A 17,983-nucleotide genomic window follows, 5' to 3' on the forward strand; every position below is an offset into this window, starting at 1 on the left:
TATGTCACTGCCATCGTTTTGTCTCAAGATGCACACCAGTAATGTTTTTTTTTCTAAGGCGCATTTATAAAAGCTACTTAAATGTCCTAATTGAACTAAGGTCTAATTCTGGCTTAATCTAAGCCCTGTCTGTGAAAATAGGTCTTTATTTTTCACAACTGCAAATTGTACGCTTTATGTTTGTCCTCAATATCTGTAAAATTTAAAAAACGCTCAAGGAGCTGCCAGCTTTCTTTTAATTTATAGCTTTTATTCAATATGACTGTCACAAAGAAAACCATGAAGCATATCCAGACTATGTGAGATTTGTAGTGAAACATGCTCCGTCATTTTTATGACCACATAAAACACTGATTCTTAAATCAGTAAAATATCTTGCAAAATCACATTACCTCTGGATAAAAACGTTACATCCTGTGATATGTGCTTCGTTTCTTCAAGCTCTAATACATGATCATATTCAATAAAAAGCTTTCTGATGTATAGACCCGTGTTACATTAGTTTATCTGCACATGCAAACGATAGACTCTTCCTCTATTGTTTCTTTCAGAATGGATTGTCATGTTTTTGACTTTGAACATAGACGGCCTCCTACCGTCCGATTCACACCGAAGAAAAGAAAAGAACAAAAGACAAAACTGAATTGTCATATGATGAAAAAAGAACGAATCCGCAACGTCTCATTAGCTCAGTGGTGCACTTAAAAATTGTCTTCCAGAAAGACGGGAGTGGGAGAGAGGGTTTCGGGTGAGACGTTATCACGGTTCCCTAGGAGCCGCTGAAAATGGTCGGCATGAATCGGCATGTTGGCACGGGAAAAAAGATGCGTGTTTGATAGCTCAGATTACGGACTGCATGCTGTTCGCTTTAATTATCCCCGATTTCCCCATCATGAAGGGTGCGAGAGCAATACATTGAGACTGCTGCAGACTCACTGTGGTCATGGCACCACAACTTGTGCTTATAGAGCCTATAACACTGCAATGTTTAATCAATCACAAAATGACTATTATGTTTAGCTAAATGTAATCTGAAGCTCAGCTGGATGGCCGGTTGTCTTTATATTGTTCTTTCTGGCCGTTCCATCACCTCTTTTCACCTTTTTGAAATGTGTTATTCGCAAATAACCAAACCAAAATGTCAAAACATTAGTCATTTTGCAGATGGCATTTCACTTCCTGCGAAACTTAACTATAACAAGCTACTGATGATGAGATCATGAAATAGCCTAATACACTTCTTATTAAAGAAAATCGTATTCCCTGTAAAGACTGAATTAAGCACCTACTTGTACATAAACTAAACAGAGAAACAAAAAAAATCAGACTGTTAATGAGTTAGAAACTGCTACTGCCAATCTAGAAATGACATTATAACGCATCATATTTGATGCAATAATATATATTGTTCACACGTTTTGGTTCTGTATAAGATTTAATTTTATATATATATATATATATATATATATATATATATATATATATATATATATATATATATATATATATATATATATATATATATATATATATATATATATATATATACACTTTTATTCAGCAAGGATGCATTAAACTGATGATAAGTCACAGTAAAGACATTTATAATGTTACAAAACGAATCCTAAAAACAAAAGTATCACGTTTCCGTCAAAAAGCAGCACAACGGTACTCAACATTGATAATCAGAATATTAAAATGATTTCTGAAGGATCATGTGACAAGGAAGACTGCTGCAAATTCAGCTTTGCTATCACAGGAATAAATTACATTTTAAATTATATATTGAATAATTTCACAATATTACTGTTTGTACTGTATTTTTTATCTTATAAATGCAGTCTTGGTGAGTATAAGAGAATTATCTTACCAAACCCAAACTTTTGAACCAAAGTATAGCATATAAATCATACATCAAACACCACTGAATGCTGAAAAACTTTTTTAATGAGTTAATGCAGGCATTCTCGCAGACAATATTTTTTTAAAAGATGGAACAAATTCCAGAATCTTCACAAAACATGTCCTTTAACAGAACAAGTCAGTATAGCATGACACAATGTACAGACTGCTCCAAATCACTGTCAGTTTGACTGTAACGCCACAGCTCAAAACAAAACCATGAAAGATTGATGACAATCAATCTATCTGTAGTTCCCACTCACACATTCATCAATCCATCCATATGACATACATAATGCCACACTCTGATGCTCAGCATCCAAATATTTAATTGATCACAGAGGTGTTCGGAGATGGATTGTCTCGACTAGTTCAATCAGGTTACACAAATGCAATTATGGGCCAGACAACTTCAAACTACTCGTCTGTGTGTATGGTAGACCAATTCAAGGGAAGCAACACTATTGAGTCTAAAAATGTAGTCATTGGTAAAATTGTGACTAGATGACACAATGTTTTCACAGGTTAAGGGGCAGGACACGAACAATAATTCATTTTGTTACACATATCAATACAAATATCTGAAATGCATATAATTTTCCCACAATATGGAATAGTACTAGTATTCTCTCCTCCCCACGTGGTTAAATTGTGTCTTTACATTAGAAATCGTGCCATCAATATGGGGCATAGCTATCTTTTCAAAAGTGTAAAGAAATGACCTTGCACTCATCGTGTTAACGTTTATTTAATGTCTAGTCGCACAACTAAACATTAGGCATATATACTATTTCCTGTGGATCAAACTCCTGACACATTCCTAGAGAGCTCCATATCAAAACAGCGAGACTTTGGGAACTAGTGCAACAGGGAAGAGGCCTGGTCTCATGGGACAAGGCAGGCACAGAGTAGAACTGAGAGAATTCAAATACTCCACACAAGAGTCATGGCAGATAGTTTAAGGCTGTTTGAAGTGACAGAAAGATTCGCAAAATAAAGCTCAGATGCCGAACCCATTGCTCGAGAAGGGTGTGAACAGCTTTCACTGTCGTTTAGAAGCCAGCCTGTCCCAGTCACGTGCTGTCGGGTCAGATGACAATGGGATAGAGTCGAAACTCCGCAGTTTTCTGGCTTTTGCCCCAGGACAGGCCCAAGAGAGCAGCAGGAACTTCGTCACGACTGTTTTAGACGCTTCCTGGGCAGGCCGAAGTGGGGGCACTGTGCCGACGCAAGCGCACGGAAAGCCTCCGCCACTAAGTGAGGATGAGACTGGATCATTGACTTCCAGCCCGCGGTCTCCATTATGTCCGTGGCATGACTGTCAGGAGAGGGTGAAGACATTTCAGTATTAGCACAAGACGCATTCAAAATCGAGAGGCTCAATTCAATGGTGCATATGGGAGATTTAAGCAACTCTATTTATATGAAAGGCCATTTTCCTCTGAACGAGCATGCACTAATGCAGGAGTTATTGCTGTTCTGAAGAGTACGATCAGCAGGGTGCCAGGGATCTATAATAGAGACTTTGTGATATGTTTATAATGCAGAAATGTTCCCTTCCTTGACGTTTCAGACAGTCAGAGTCTATTAATAACCGGTATCAGGAGATATGCGGGCTGTGGGTACCAGCCAAGCAGCTCGAGCTGCCCAGAACCTAAAACAATGAATTCTAATGCATCTAAGAGAGCAGATAAGAGCTTGGTATTAATCTTGTGTCACACATATCAGCTAATTACATACTTGCTATTCCAGTTTTTCCCATCTTTACAGCCCAGCTGTCGGAGGACACTGCACCTATGGATAAGATAGAAGAAAAACACTCTCATTCTCAGGCTGGTAAACAGCCATGGCAGCAGGAATTTATCAAGCAGAGTTTCTTTGGCGGCGCTTGCCTGTTGATAAAATCTATGGCCTGTGCTTTGAGCTGTTCGGCACTGTGCAAGTCGGCCAGGATGAGGGTGTCTGCCACGTTTTCCACAGAGAGGCTGTTGCAAAGGGCTTCCTCACACATGACCTTTAAGCGCTCCAGAGCGTACTGAGAGAATGACAAACATGACTTACACAGAACAACACTCAAAGGTTTTTGATGCCATTTTAAGCATTAGCTCACCCAAAATGACTATTCTGGCATCATTTATTCACCCTCATGTTGTTCCAAACCTGTATGACTTTCTTCCATCTATGAAACACAAAATAATACATTTGTAATCATGTACTGGTCAATATTCTGAAGCTTTCAAGCTTCGAAAAGGAAAAAGCCCCATAGAAGTATCACTGAAACAGTCCATATGTCTGTATTCTGAGACAAGCCGAGCAAACTATAAATCTCTATTCACTGTACATCTTAACATTCGCCTTAGATCACCATGACGCATTCGTGAAAATAGTCCTGATACTGTCTTTATTAAATCACTTGGCTTTAGTGATCAGAACAAAATTTCTTCCCACAAAAGAAAGTCATGGGTTTGAAACAACATAAGGGTGTGTACATGATGAAAGTTTCACTTCTGGTTGAACTATTCTTTTACAGAAACTGTTTGTTTCCTGATCCTTTTTTATGTTCTGCCAGGTTCACAAAAAAGCTAACCCAAATAATTACCACTTTGGCTTTTGGTTGCAGTAAGATTTTTTTTTTTTTTTTTTTTTTTTTTGAATGAAGTCTCTTATGATAACAATAATAAAACAATAAAATCAGTAACATTGTGAAATATTACAATTTAAAATAACCATTTTCTATTTGAATATATTTTAAAATGTGATTTCTCCCCATGATGGCAAAGCTGAAATTTCAGCATTATTGCTCCAGTCTTCAGTGTCACATGATCCTTCAGAAATCATTCTGATATGCTAAAATGATGCACAAGTAATGTTTCTTATTATTATTATTATCAATGTTGAAAACAGTTGTGCTGCGACACATTTTTTCAGGATTCTTTGATGTATAGAAATTTCAAAAGGAACAGTATTTATTTGAAAAAAATCTTACTGACTCCATACTTTTGGATAGTAGTGTGTGCACTGATGGCAAACATTTCTCTTATTACATTAAGAGATGCTTAGAATTGAAATATGTGCATTTAACATTATTTCAAGTTTTCATAAAACACCCAGACTTACTTTATCAGCTGCGGCTAATAAACTATCAGCCATTTTTTCTAAATTTGGTGCTTTTCCCGTGTATATGAAGCCCATCATTTCTTTAAAAACCTCTGGTTCAACATCACTGATGTCCACTCGGTTCTGCAAAAAAAACGGAAAAAAAACAAAAACAAGGCAGCTTATAAACTCATATGCTGGATATTGGCAAAAGTATCTGAAACAATATTGCAATATAAGAAGAGCATCAAATGCATACCTTTTTACTCTCCTCCATTTCATGTTCAAACATGGCATTAAAGACCGGTGATCTCGCTGTCAAGAAAGCAATAAATCTGTCAGTCACATTATATGAGCATCTTTCGATGGTCACAGTCAAAAAACAAATGACACAAGTGTCCAGTTTTTATTAGATTATTCCAGACCTGTGAGTCAATCTACACAGACAAAAAGAAACCAAAAGGCAGAAGTCACATTCATGAACCCAGTCGTCCTTTGAGGACATTAGCAGTGGATCACACTCTGGATTTTCAATGATGAATCTAAATCTGTCATATTGAAGAATTACGACCTCAGAAAGAAAAAAAAAAAATACCGCCAAGGTCACACAAACTGTCTCCCGACACACATACACAACCCTCAGAAGGGTGGGTGCTGAGCTAGCGTCGATGGGATGAGAGGAGGACATGGAGCTGATGTCGTCAGCAGGGCTGGGGGTCTGGATTAGACTCACCTGCCAGGATGGATTTGTGGGCTTTGAACTCCTGCCCCCCCACATATAGAGTGCAGTCTGTGAAGCGTGAGCATTCCCACAAGTTACCCAGGTCATCGGACAGCTGGCACTCTGGAACCTTCAACATGTTCATGTTGGACTGCCCGGAGATGTTCACGGAGTCCTGGACGACACTTACCTAATTAACACATTAAATTAAACTAGTCAAATTAAACCACTTGGTCTGGTAATGCAATGTGATGTACTGAAAACCCTTCTCACTGTTATATCCTGTTATATTTCATTATAACAACAAATTGAATGCATGTTACTTGGCAGTATTCGTTTACTTCTCAGAACCGTGTAAAAGCAATAGAACACCCGAGGTAGCGTTATGGTGAATTTGACTGCAACCAAATCAAAGCTATGATGCCATCCATGACAAAACATGACCTCTGTCTGCTGCACTGCTCAAAGGAATTGTTTCGAGTGAACTATTTCCTTTAATTAAGCGATTGCAACAGCAATGGAGATTGGGCTGGGAAAATGCAGGTCTTATTAATTAAGTACTAATTGACTAAGTGCTCCTATTTATACTTTCTCTGTATACAATGTTGACAAACAACATTGCGAGTACAATCTAGGCCGCTTCGAAAATATTCCAGAGTGTTGATAAAAATAAAGGTGAATGCAAGAAAAGAAAAGAAAAAAATAATGCAAAATGATAAACAACTGCAGCTATCAGAAACACAGCTGATGAAAGCATCCTGCAGTTGTTTAATAGTTTTTCTGGCAATAATCATCTACAAAAACTGTCCAATTAATGAGGGAAAACATATTATCTGCAATTTGCATTTAGTTTCAACTTTGCCTTGTGATATTGCCAATTTCCCTGCAAATATTAAACCCTGCAGCGGATCTCAACAGGCATGTCAGCTATTTTTCAAGCAAGACTCATAATTGTGTTACAGTAAATTCATTTGACAACCCATTTCATTTGCCGCTCTAGGTGATGTCTCTATCCTGCTACGTTCTGAACAGAAGGGTGATCTGTCAAACGGCTACTAGCATATTCATACAAATGGATCAGAACGTGCAGGAAATTCAATCTGCGATCTACTTGCTGGAGAAAATTTTGCAAAAATCTATAATAAATGACCCTAATGACCTGAAGAAACTGGAGGTCGACCAAGTGATCGGCTTTGCCAATTAATTGGCACCGATAACCATTCTTAATTTGTATTCCGAAGATGAACGCAAGTCTAACAATTGGTTATCGGCGAAAAATGCATAATTTTTCTGTGTTGAGTCCATTGCTGGAACGGCTGAGAAGTTGTCCACTGTCATTATACAATATGAGAGCGGCCTCTAGAAGTGAAATAAAACTATCACTGACGCCTCGCAAATTTAAAACAGACAAAGCGGTATGTATACGGTACATGTTTTCATATCATTATAAAGTAATGAATTGGTTGACTAGATGCTGCATTAGTGGAGAACAGCAATATGCTTGCAGTCAAGGCTGAGAGGATGCTAACATTAGAAGAGGTTAAAACAATGTGACAAAAAACATGCAAGTCTGACCGATGTCACAATTGTTACCATGTATTTGAGTTAGTTTATATCCAGCTGGTCGCTTTTATGCATTCGTTATGCAACGAATTAGCATATTTAAAGCCAGTGATGTGAAAAAGCAAACTGCAGAGAGAAACATTAACAAATCAGAAACACATCCCATTTCAGTTCTTTTTTTTTGTCGTCACTGTAATACATATTTTGTTATTTTGATTAGATAAAGTTCAGCACTATTTTCATTCAGTATCCATATTAATTTTAATTAAAATTAAATTAAATGAATCGGTTGATTAATCTTTTATCAGCCAGCGTGGTCCAACCTATTGCTAAATCGTTAAAATCCACTATCAGTCGACCTCTAGAAGAAATTCCAACCAAGAAAATATAAATTTAAAAAATTGTCCTGTTATTAAGTCAAAGACAAATAAGAATATCTATCATGATAAAAGGAGAATTTGTTTGAAATCTAGTTCAAAAGAAAGTGTCAAGTTCAAGACATGTAATCTTTGAATGAATGTGAATTCCTAGTTGAGTTGTTCATTTCATATATTAATAAAAAATGCTGACACCATTAAATTATTTAGTTATCACTTACATAGATGTACATTCAAAAAAATGTTTCGCATGAATCTTGGATAACTTAAAGCTGGACAAAATTTGCACAAAGCAATCTATCATTGCGTAACACCTAAAATGCTTTTAGGGGAAATAAAATTTTAAAATGATTAATCAGGTGCAGCTGACCCAAAGCAATACTTTCATGCATGGAGGTTTGAATCTAAGGTACTAAACAGATTATGAAGTAAATGCATACTTGCCTCACAAAATAATGTGAGTTTATCATCTGGTAGCAGCCCATTTGCTTCATCAAGCAGAAAATCTCTCCTAATAAATTTTTTGAAGCCCCAGTCTTTGCCTTGGACAAACCGATAGGCTCTTTGGCTTTCTGCATTGGGAAATGTAGTAAAAATTAAGTTAGAAACGTTCTGTTCAAGAGCACCAAAAGCAATCATCTGATATTGGATTACAAATCTATGTAGCTTTTAAAGGATTAGTTCACTTTCAAATAAAATTTTTCTGATAATTTACTGTCATCCAAAATGGCCATGTCATTCTTTCTTCAGTCGAAAAGAAATTAAGGTTTTTGGTGAAAACATTCCAGGATTATTCTCCTTATAGTGCACTTCAATGGCCTCCACAAGGTTGAAGGTCAAAATTACAGTTTCAGTGCAGCTTCAAAGGGAAAAAAAAAATGGAACTGGCACTGCGTTCGTTCCGTAAGTAGAATAGGGAAGGCGTCGGACATACAGAGTAAGCTTTTTGAAGAATACGAAAGTGCGGATTTTGGCGGAACCACTTGGAGGGCGATCATTTGTTTATGTAAAGCATATACATTTAGATTTGTTTCGAAAATGATCGATCGTTTCGCTAGATAAGACCCTTATTCCTCGTCTGGTATCGTTTAAAGCCCTTTGAAGCTTCACTGAAACTGTAATTTTGACCTTCAACCGTTTGGAGGCCACTGTAGTCCATTATAAGGAGAATAATCATGGAATGTTTTCATCAAAAACCTTAATTTCTCTTCGACTGAAGAAAGAAGGACATGGACATTTTGGATGACATGGGGGTGAGTAAATTATCAGGAAAATTTTATTTGAAAGTGGACTAATCCTTTAAAACATCCAGACTCCAATAATAATATATTAACAAAAAGGTTTTTGTTTTTTGTTTTTTTGTTTTTTAAGACAAAGTTCTTACCCATAGCTTTTGTCTCCTCCCGTTTAGCGTTCAGTAAAGAAAATTTGAACTTGGCTCTGACTTCACTTTTTGGACAACTAACTAATAGCAAATATAGCGATAGATAATCTTTACTTTCATCATCGAGTCCCTTCGGATTGACCCGCAGGCACCTGAAGATAGACAAAGATGCCGAGAGATTGAGATGTCTTATGAGCATGACAGCATTATAACACACATGAACACATGAATAGGGCTCCTCACCATTTCATCTTATCATTAGGCCCTGAGGAGAAGGTAGAGCTCTTCAAAACTTCACCCATCTCTTCTCGACAGAAGCTGAAGTTGTTTATGGTCCACATGTAGGAAAATTTCACTACTTTGACCTACAAGATCACCAAAGATTACCATCAGTGAAAACTGTCAACACACATTCCAATGTGCAGTCATTCCTAGTCGACAATACATCAAATACTATGAGAACACATGCACTTCCTGTAGCTTCATCTTGAAATGTTTTTACCAACATCTCATTCACTTCCTATTCCTAAGCAGCTAAATAGCTCCTATTCAACTTTGCATTGCATTAGCCTGAGGTTAAGTCTTACCCGTCAGAAATGTCTCAGTATCATTTTGCCGTATCTGATAAACCAGCATGACCACATTATGATGACTGCTTGAGTTTCATTATCACTTGCACAATAAAGTGTCACTCTATCTACTTTAATGCACTGATTACCCTTCATTAGTTCAAACTGTGCACAGTGCCGTAACAAGCAAGAGATCAAAACATATGCATTTGCTCAAGATACACTTGTCATTTCCGAGTCATATAAAAAAAAAAAAACCTTAAAGAAATGGTCAAATTTCAAGTCAAGTCAAATTTATTTGTATAGCACGTTTCACAAGACACATTGTTTCAAAGCAGCTTCACAGAAAATCATGATGTTAATGTTTAGAATATCTTTATGCCTTACACCATGTCCTAACCAGACACAAAGGGATAAGATGTCAGCGACAAGCATTTTGTCTGTCCACACCAGAAAGACAAAAATAAAAAACATTACTAAAAATACATACTTAGTGGCTGAAACATTCTTTGCCAAAGAATAGACTTGTTTGTTTACATTGAGTTGACAGTTCAAAAACTCGGATTAAAGGGATAGTTCACCCAAAAATGAAAATTACCCATGATTTACTCACCCTCAAGCCATCCTAGGTGTATATGACTTTCTTCTCTCAGACAAACACAATCGGAGTTATTAAAAAATATCCTGGCTCTTCCGAGCTTTATAATGGTAGTGAATGGCGCTCACGATTTTGAAGCCCAAAAAAGTGCATCCATCCATCATAAAAGTAATCCACACGGCTCCAGGAGGTTTTTGTGAGAACAAGAATTTTTAAATAGAAATGTTGGAGGATTTCAATAAAGAGTAGAGGAGCTTTAGTCTGTTGCCCAGACCTATTTGCTTGAACCGTCAGAGGTTACGCATCCGCCGTAAGTTGACTTGCGTACAGATGTTTGTCGGAAGATGGTTATTACAGTTTATAAAATTTAGGGATATTTTTCTTACAAAAAACAATCACTTCACTTCAGAAGGTCTTTATTAACCCCCTGCAGCTGTGTGGATTACTTTTATGATGGATGGATGCACTTTTGAGGGATTCAAAATTGTGAGCGCCATTTACTACCATTATAAAGCTTGGAAGAGCCAGGATATTTTTTAATATAACTCAGATTGTGTTTAGTCATATACACCTAGGATGGCTTGAGGGTGAGTAAATCATGGGATAATTTTCATTTTTTGGGTGAACTATCCCTTTAACATGGAAAGATACCTTTTACCGTGTATTGCAGTATCATGTCTGGTTAGGACACAGTGTTATAGTCGCATTTAGCAGATTAGAGCTGGGTGATAACATAGCTCATATTCTGAAATGGTACAAGCAATCAAGCAGTTGAGACATGCTATATAGTAAATATCACCCTGCGTGAATATGCTGCATGTATACAGATAAAGTTGGATGCATTATATGTCCAACTTTATATAAAGAACTGGGTGAAAACATAGTTATCATTTTGCAACAAAAAAAAGAAAATCAGGTAAATAAGATTTGCTCTTCTGCAAAGTCTGTACATGATCACTTGAGAGGAGAGTCCATCTCACCTGGGTATAGCACCAGCTCTCTGCCACAGGCCCACTGGACATCTCCCCTGGAGGAGGAGGGGTTGGGACCCCTGACATCGCCAGCTCACTCCCCACTACAAGAAGCGCTGACGGTCCCAAAGCTTTCACCACTTGACCTTTATGGAAACACAGAGCAAAGGCATCATATAAGAAAAATAAACGGCAGCAATTTCTACCTCTCCTCCTGACCTGAAAATATCAAATCTTTGACTTTGCCATCAGCAAGCCATTTTGTGGTCAAATGAGAGTCATTGCTAACCCCAACTCAGGGCACAAAATCTATCAAGTGGAAGAAGGAAATGAAAGAATATGAGCTTTATGAAAACCTCTAACACCAGAAGCGTGCAATATCACAATCCAGTCTGTAGTGTGACAGAACATCACCACAAAAATGTTTTTAAAATCCATGAAAATGCTTACTAAAAACTATTGCTCTAAATATAGCTGTGCTTGATGAAAAACATCATAATCGGTTAAGTCCAATGTAGTGACTAAATGGCTTGTTGGCACAGGCCTGATAGGCAGGTCTGAACTTGCCTTTGTTGACAAGGTATAGTCAAGGGCACATTAGTTGCATTTTGGTAAACCAACGGACAAATTCACCTGACTATATTTCACTCTTAACCAAACTATTTTGACTTTACAGAACCAAATTCAAGTTGAAATAATGACTGCACACCATCCTTCAACTCACCTAAGCTTTAGTAAATATCCTGAATTTCATTTCTTGATGCCATTGTACACATGTATCAGGTAAACACTGCAGAAACAAGCTTAAGCTTTACTGTGACATTACAGCATGATCCAAAGGCTCCTCATCCCAACCTGTAAATATAAATAAATACATATCTTTCATACGATAAACTTTGCCATTTAAATCCACTCATAAGCTTTTATCAGGCACTAATTAAAATATGACCAGCACATCATGATGACATTATCAAGACTGATAATTACTGAAATCGCATTTAATTCAAAATATATAATAAAACATATCCAACATCCACAGCTATATGATTTCTGAATAACAATGATTGAACTCTACTTCATTAAACTTCATTACACTATTTACAATTCAGTTGAGTGTGTTCAAATCCGGACTGACTGCTCCTAAATTGAGTTGACAACCAATTTCACTCAGGCCAATAAAATTAAAATGTTTAGAATACGAATGACAGATTTTTTTTCTCTGTTTTGGGGCATTTTTTAAATGTCAGATTGTTTTCTGGGCTTGGTCAATGTGGCATAAGAAACTGGTTAGCCTTGGTGCAAACACCAAATCTAATTAAAATCATTGGGTGGTCAGCTTCTATTGTTTGATTATATATTGGCTAAATATCATTAACTGAAAACCTATTGAATAAACAAAACAATCTAGTCTTACAGGGACAAAAGGAATCAAGTCTTTTGTTTGAGCTAGTCAGATTCTTGTCGGCTAGTTGGCTATGTTGTTAGCAAGCTAAACTATATCCACAACACTGACAAAAGTAGATCAGTTAAAGCACAAACCTTTCCTCGCCATTCTGTAAAAACTGTTAAATTCAAGGTTCGGATGGTCCTTGTGGATCTGCTAAGTTTAATCGCCACTATTTACGATTGAAGTGTATTTGTGTCTTTTCAAAAGCAGCCCATCACAGTAGCTTGCAGTGTGCTGCTTATCCTGCCAATGAAGGAAGCGAAAGCACAGGAGTGTGAGCAGACATGGCCGCGCTAGAGTCACACTGTGGCTGTGTGTAATTCCGCCGACCGGGGGCGCGTCTTGGCCAAACAATACAGATTGAATAAAGATTAAATACCCAAGACAGAGCAAGGGATGTTACGAATTTATAGTATATATCGTTCCCCATAGAAATATATATCGTGGAAGCGTATATCGCGTTTGTTAAAATAATGGTAGCTAAAACGGCAGCATAAATAGCCTACAACTTAATTGCGTTTTGCTTTGCTTTGATTTTGGTTTATTGTGATTGGCTCCAAATGGAAACGTTGAATAAAGTAATAATTCCCCACAAGTACGATTTAACATTCTACAGCTTTCTTATTTTACAAACTTAAAGGGTTGGTTCACCCAAAAATGAAAATTCTGTCATTATATTCACCCTCATGTCGTTCCAAACCCTTAAGACCTTCGTTCATCGTCGGAACACAAATTAAGATAGTTTTGATGAAATCCGACAGCTGTCTGACTCTCCCATTCGCCTTATTCACCTGGCGGCCATTTTGAAAACTCGAACGCCATTGAGGGGTACACAAACCCGGAAGTTGGACTCCGATATGGTACTATCAATCAGTAGCAGCAATGGAAACTTTGTGGACTGCGAATCTTGCCATTTTAACACATGATTTCACAGTTTATTTTAATAAACATTAAACATATAAAAGGTGTGCATCATAGCTGACATGTAGACTTTACAGTTGTTTTTTTGACTGTAAATTATTCCCTTCAAATGTTATTGAGCTTTAAATTTATGGCATATTTATGAATGAGCATATACTGTATACAATAGTGAAAAATAGCCATTTTTACACATGATTTGACAGTTTATTTTAATAAATATTAAAAATATAAAAGGTGTGCATCAGCTGACACATTGATGAACACTTTACAGTTGGTTTTATGGCTGTTAATTATTCCCTTCAAATGTTATTTAAGTTAGAATCATGCATACCTATTGTTCGATGTAACTTTAGAGACAGTCCTTAAATTTTGAGAATATCAAACGTTCACCGTCAAACCAACCTTATGCCAGTGACCAGGATCCCTTCTGATATTTTTTATCTACTCTCGATGTAGTCCCTTACCCTCTGGAAAATGGTGAAAGGTTTGTCCTCTGTTGGATTTTTTCCTGTGTGACGAAGTGCGCTGGGGAACACAGCAGTGCGACGCCATTGTCGCTTAGAGAAATCGCGATGCGAGAATTCCCGGAAGTGGTAGCTGTACCCCTCAAGCTACTTAAAACGTTCGAGGTGAATAAGGAGAATAGACAGAAATTTAACCACCGCTTTTAAGGTCCAGAAAGGCTAAGGCTACTAAAGACATCATTAAAATAGACCATGTGACTGCAGTTGGTCAACCTTAATTTTATGAAGTGGCAAGAATACTTTTTGTGCGCTAAAACAAAACAAAAATAGCGACTTTATTCGACAATATCTTCTCTTCTGTTTACGTTGTAGACACAGTGCAGCGCTTCCAGGTTCTACGTCAGAACGCCACCTCAGTATTGGCCGAAGCTGTACATGTGAGCAGCACGACGCATGCGTGTGATGCTGACACAGGAGTTGGACAATACTGAGCCGGCGTTCAGACGTAAACACGGAAGCCTAAACTGCATTCATTACATCAACTGCGCATAACAACAATCAAATTGTTAAATAAAGTGTTTTTTTTTGTTTTTTGCACACAAAGCATATTCCCATCGCTTGATAACATTAAGGTTGAACCACTGTAGTCACATTGACTATTTTAACAATAGTTTTACTACTTTTCTGGACCTCAAAAGGAGCAATGATGTTGCTGCCTATGTGTGGTTTAGATACCCTTGGATTTCATCAAAAAATATCCTAATTTTTGTTCCGAAGATGAAAGGTCTTATGGGTTTGGAACGACATGAGGGTGAGTAATTGATTGATATTCACACACACACACACACACACACACACACACACACACACACACACACACACACACATATATATATATATATATATATATATATATATATATATATATGAATATATTCATAATGTCCTTTATGTATCATCTGTGTTGAAAGCAAAACAAGCAACATAAATAATCTCTGCTTGTGTGGCACTTTCTCCTTTGATTGCCAGTAGTTGAGCGCAGATGACGCTTCCCTCATGCTGTCCTCTGCAGTGCTCTGATGTCATTCTCCTGACAAACAAAAAGGAGCTTTGGGTAAGCCACTCTGAAACAATGTGCTGTGATTATACCCTGGAGGCCTGTGATAACTAATTCCCATTTACATCAGCATGGAAGTGTCTCACTGCTGAAATGATACACCATTTTCACATGGGTCTCATGGTCTCCACAGCTAGTGTTTCATGGTTAATATGCCTTCATCATGAGGAGAGTTCTTTGTTAACTGTGACATTACATTTTGAGAGTGAGCCGAAAGTTAGAGATGTCTGTTCTACATTTCACCACAGGCTGGGCAAAGCCCTATAATAAAATTACCAGCTGACTGCAAAGTATTTGAAAAATTGATTCCACACTTCATCAGGAAAATTGAAACACTGTAGTGCACATTAGCTATTGCATTGCCGGTGAACGTGTTGTCTTCATGTAATAATGAACCTTAACAAATGCTCAATTTTTAAAAAAATATTCTCAAGACATGGAGGAGAGATAAGCATCTTGCATTCATCAACACCTCCAGAATGATGGTTACTCAATATCCGCAAATACTGTAAAGTTGCAAACTGAAAACAAGTGCAAATCAGAGCAATAGAAATGAAGAATAATGTCTTAATTGCACAGATCAGCCATTCTCTTTTCAACACTTAGAAGTTTAAAATGAAGATGTTCTGCTGACGAGGGCCAAGGTCACAATGGATGTGAATACTGTTAAATGATCATTATACAGTTTGACAGGCACTGAAGTGTCTAATTGTCTGTTTTATTCTTGGATGTTACTTTAAACTTGTGCTGTGGTAATTACAGCCTAAGACAAGGAAAGTAATCTGTATACTTTTTTTTTTAATAAAAAAAGCTTTATCTACAGTCAACAGAGGTTTTGAGTGGACCTTTCAGTAGGAGGGCAACACATCCCCCCTAATATTTAGATCAGTGGTCAACCAAGGTGGGTTTTTATGTTTATAAAATAACATAACCCTGACAGTATGACAGACAGGCCACAATGTTTTCAGTGAGAAAAGCATTCACTGAAAGATATGTCGAATGACAAGTTGACAACTTTAAATAAAAAGTACATCTAACATCTGTGCCACATCCAAACTGGATGTCTGTGCTATCAAGACATTGCTATTATTATTTTTGATATGTAGCAAAATGCCTCTTTCTGGCTGAATGGCAAGACATATATAATGTTGACCATGGAAAATAAGAGTACTATGACAGCTGACCCTGGACTGACCTAATCAGGTCACTGACAGACGTACAATGACAGCAAAATACAGACTTTCTATCAGTTCTCTAAGCCAGCTGAATGAACACTGATGAACTCTGAATGCTTTTTCTCTCTCTGCCTTCTATTATATTTGTAATCTTTCCGTGAGTCACAATGCTTTCAGTTATTCATAAAAACAATACTACTACTAAAAGAACAATACTGCTTCTACTTGAACTACCAAATCAGCTTTTTACCTTAAACACACTAACCAACATAATAATAATGGTGGTACAATAAAAAGCCAACAACAAAAAGAAAAAAAGGCAACATTCATGACACTAAAAGAATACAATAAACATTAACTAAATAACAGAAAATGTTACACAAAACATTACTGATAATAAAAATTAGAAGAAATATATATGTATATATATATATAATATATAGTTTTTACTTCCAAAAAACACAAATATGACAATAAAATATTTTACATTAAAATTACATATAATGTGATATTCAACCATTTACAGTATTCTGTAACTTGGTTAATCAAGTTAAACAGGTTTCAATGAAGCATTTTTACAGTGTTTTCTCTATAAAAATTACAAACATTACAAACATTATTTTATGCATTTGCCACAGTTTATATGAATCATCATCATTTGGGAGCTTTTCACAGCAAATATAAATCTATGTAAATTATTTGATTAATTAATCCGCATATCATGTAATTAACTATATTGACAGCCCTAAAATCAGTATAAAACAGCCAGATTCATTACAGATATACAGTACATGACTCCAGACTCAGTGCAGATGTCATGACAAGTAACCTGACAGAAAAATGAGTTGTTCTGCTTATTGGATGGAACATTTCATTGTCCTTGACTTCAGCAATTTCCCTTTGAAAGTCTAAGTTGAATTTAATTTAAATGCATTTAAGGGAAGTTTCAAAACTCAGTTAAAAAAGACTAAATATGAAGGACACAAACAGTTCAGTCTTTGTTAGAGGAAAAAAATGAAACAGCTGATATATTTATCCAATGCACACACATCTAATTTAGATCGTAGTCTCCATGCATCCATCATTATATGCAAATAAAGCAGCAATATGTTTCTTTTTCAGTGTGGACAGGCAGTGATGTGCACAGCTGGATCAGTGGGAGCCTTGCAGCCTCTCAGAGCCACACAGAACATTTCACACCCGAGCTAGCAGAGCTACACACACACATACTAACAGCTCTCTGCATGTATAATGAGCTTGATCCTGCTAAATCTATCATTCCCAGAGTCCGTGCATGCAGCCCCTTTAATCTCTTTAACAACTGTGTTGGCTGCGTAGAAGCATGGCAAAGACTGGCCCAGTGTTCAGATCATCTGAGTGTTCCTTCTCTCCCTAATCCACCGACTCCTCAGTTGAACCCAGGCATATAGAAACATTTACAAATTCCAACACGTCAAGTGCTTAAGCCACTGAACAAACATTAGATGCCATTTTGTCACAGTTTTAAACAGTGAACAAATACAAGGTGTGCTAGGAAAGAAAATACACATTTAAACATTTTGGATGGATGAACACAGACTACCATAGGCAACCATAGTGCATTGTGGTTGTCGGAAATAGCAGAATTTTTCAAAATGTTCAGCTTTTAAATAGAAATTTAAATGGAAATTTGAAAGAA

The 17,983-nt window shown here is 36.9% G+C and overlaps 1 protein-coding gene across 4 annotated transcripts in view; it reads right to left on the reverse strand.

Moving 5' to 3' along the window:
• Positions 1 to 13,331, reverse strand: part of spopla (speckle type BTB/POZ protein like a) — a 19,245-nt gene extending 5,914 nt beyond the window's left edge. The window contains exons 1-12 of one of the 4 annotated variants that reach the window (XM_048193220.1): positions 13,311 to 13,331; positions 11,906 to 12,036; positions 11,191 to 11,327; positions 9,287 to 9,408; positions 9,044 to 9,195; positions 8,104 to 8,231; positions 5,732 to 5,909; positions 5,258 to 5,313; positions 5,020 to 5,142; positions 3,795 to 3,937; positions 3,643 to 3,696; positions 1,930 to 3,220 (exon numbers count right to left, since the gene is read on the reverse strand). In XM_048193220.1, the coding sequence (XP_048049177.1) occupies positions 3,076 to 3,220; positions 3,643 to 3,696; positions 3,795 to 3,937; positions 5,020 to 5,142; positions 5,258 to 5,313; positions 5,732 to 5,909; positions 8,104 to 8,231; positions 9,044 to 9,195; positions 9,287 to 9,408; positions 11,191 to 11,268 (1,179 nt within the window). In that variant the 5' untranslated portion in view covers positions 11,269 to 11,327; positions 11,906 to 12,036; positions 13,311 to 13,331 and the 3' untranslated portion in view covers positions 1,930 to 3,075. Of the gene's footprint in view, positions 1 to 1,929; positions 3,221 to 3,642; positions 3,697 to 3,794; positions 3,938 to 5,019; positions 5,143 to 5,257; positions 5,314 to 5,731; positions 5,910 to 8,103; positions 8,232 to 9,043; positions 9,196 to 9,286; positions 9,409 to 11,190; positions 11,328 to 11,905; positions 12,037 to 12,720; positions 12,938 to 13,310 lie in introns of those variants that run through there. The other 3 variants (XM_048193219.1, XM_048193218.1, XM_048193221.1) reach the window with 3 other exon arrangements.
• Between the last annotated feature and the right edge of the window lie 4,652 nt (positions 13,332 to 17,983).

This window comes from Megalobrama amblycephala, linkage group LG6, assembly GCF_018812025.1.
Source record: "Megalobrama amblycephala isolate DHTTF-2021 linkage group LG6, ASM1881202v1, whole genome shotgun sequence".
Lineage (NCBI taxonomy): Eukaryota > Metazoa > Chordata > Actinopteri > Cypriniformes > Xenocyprididae > Megalobrama > Megalobrama amblycephala.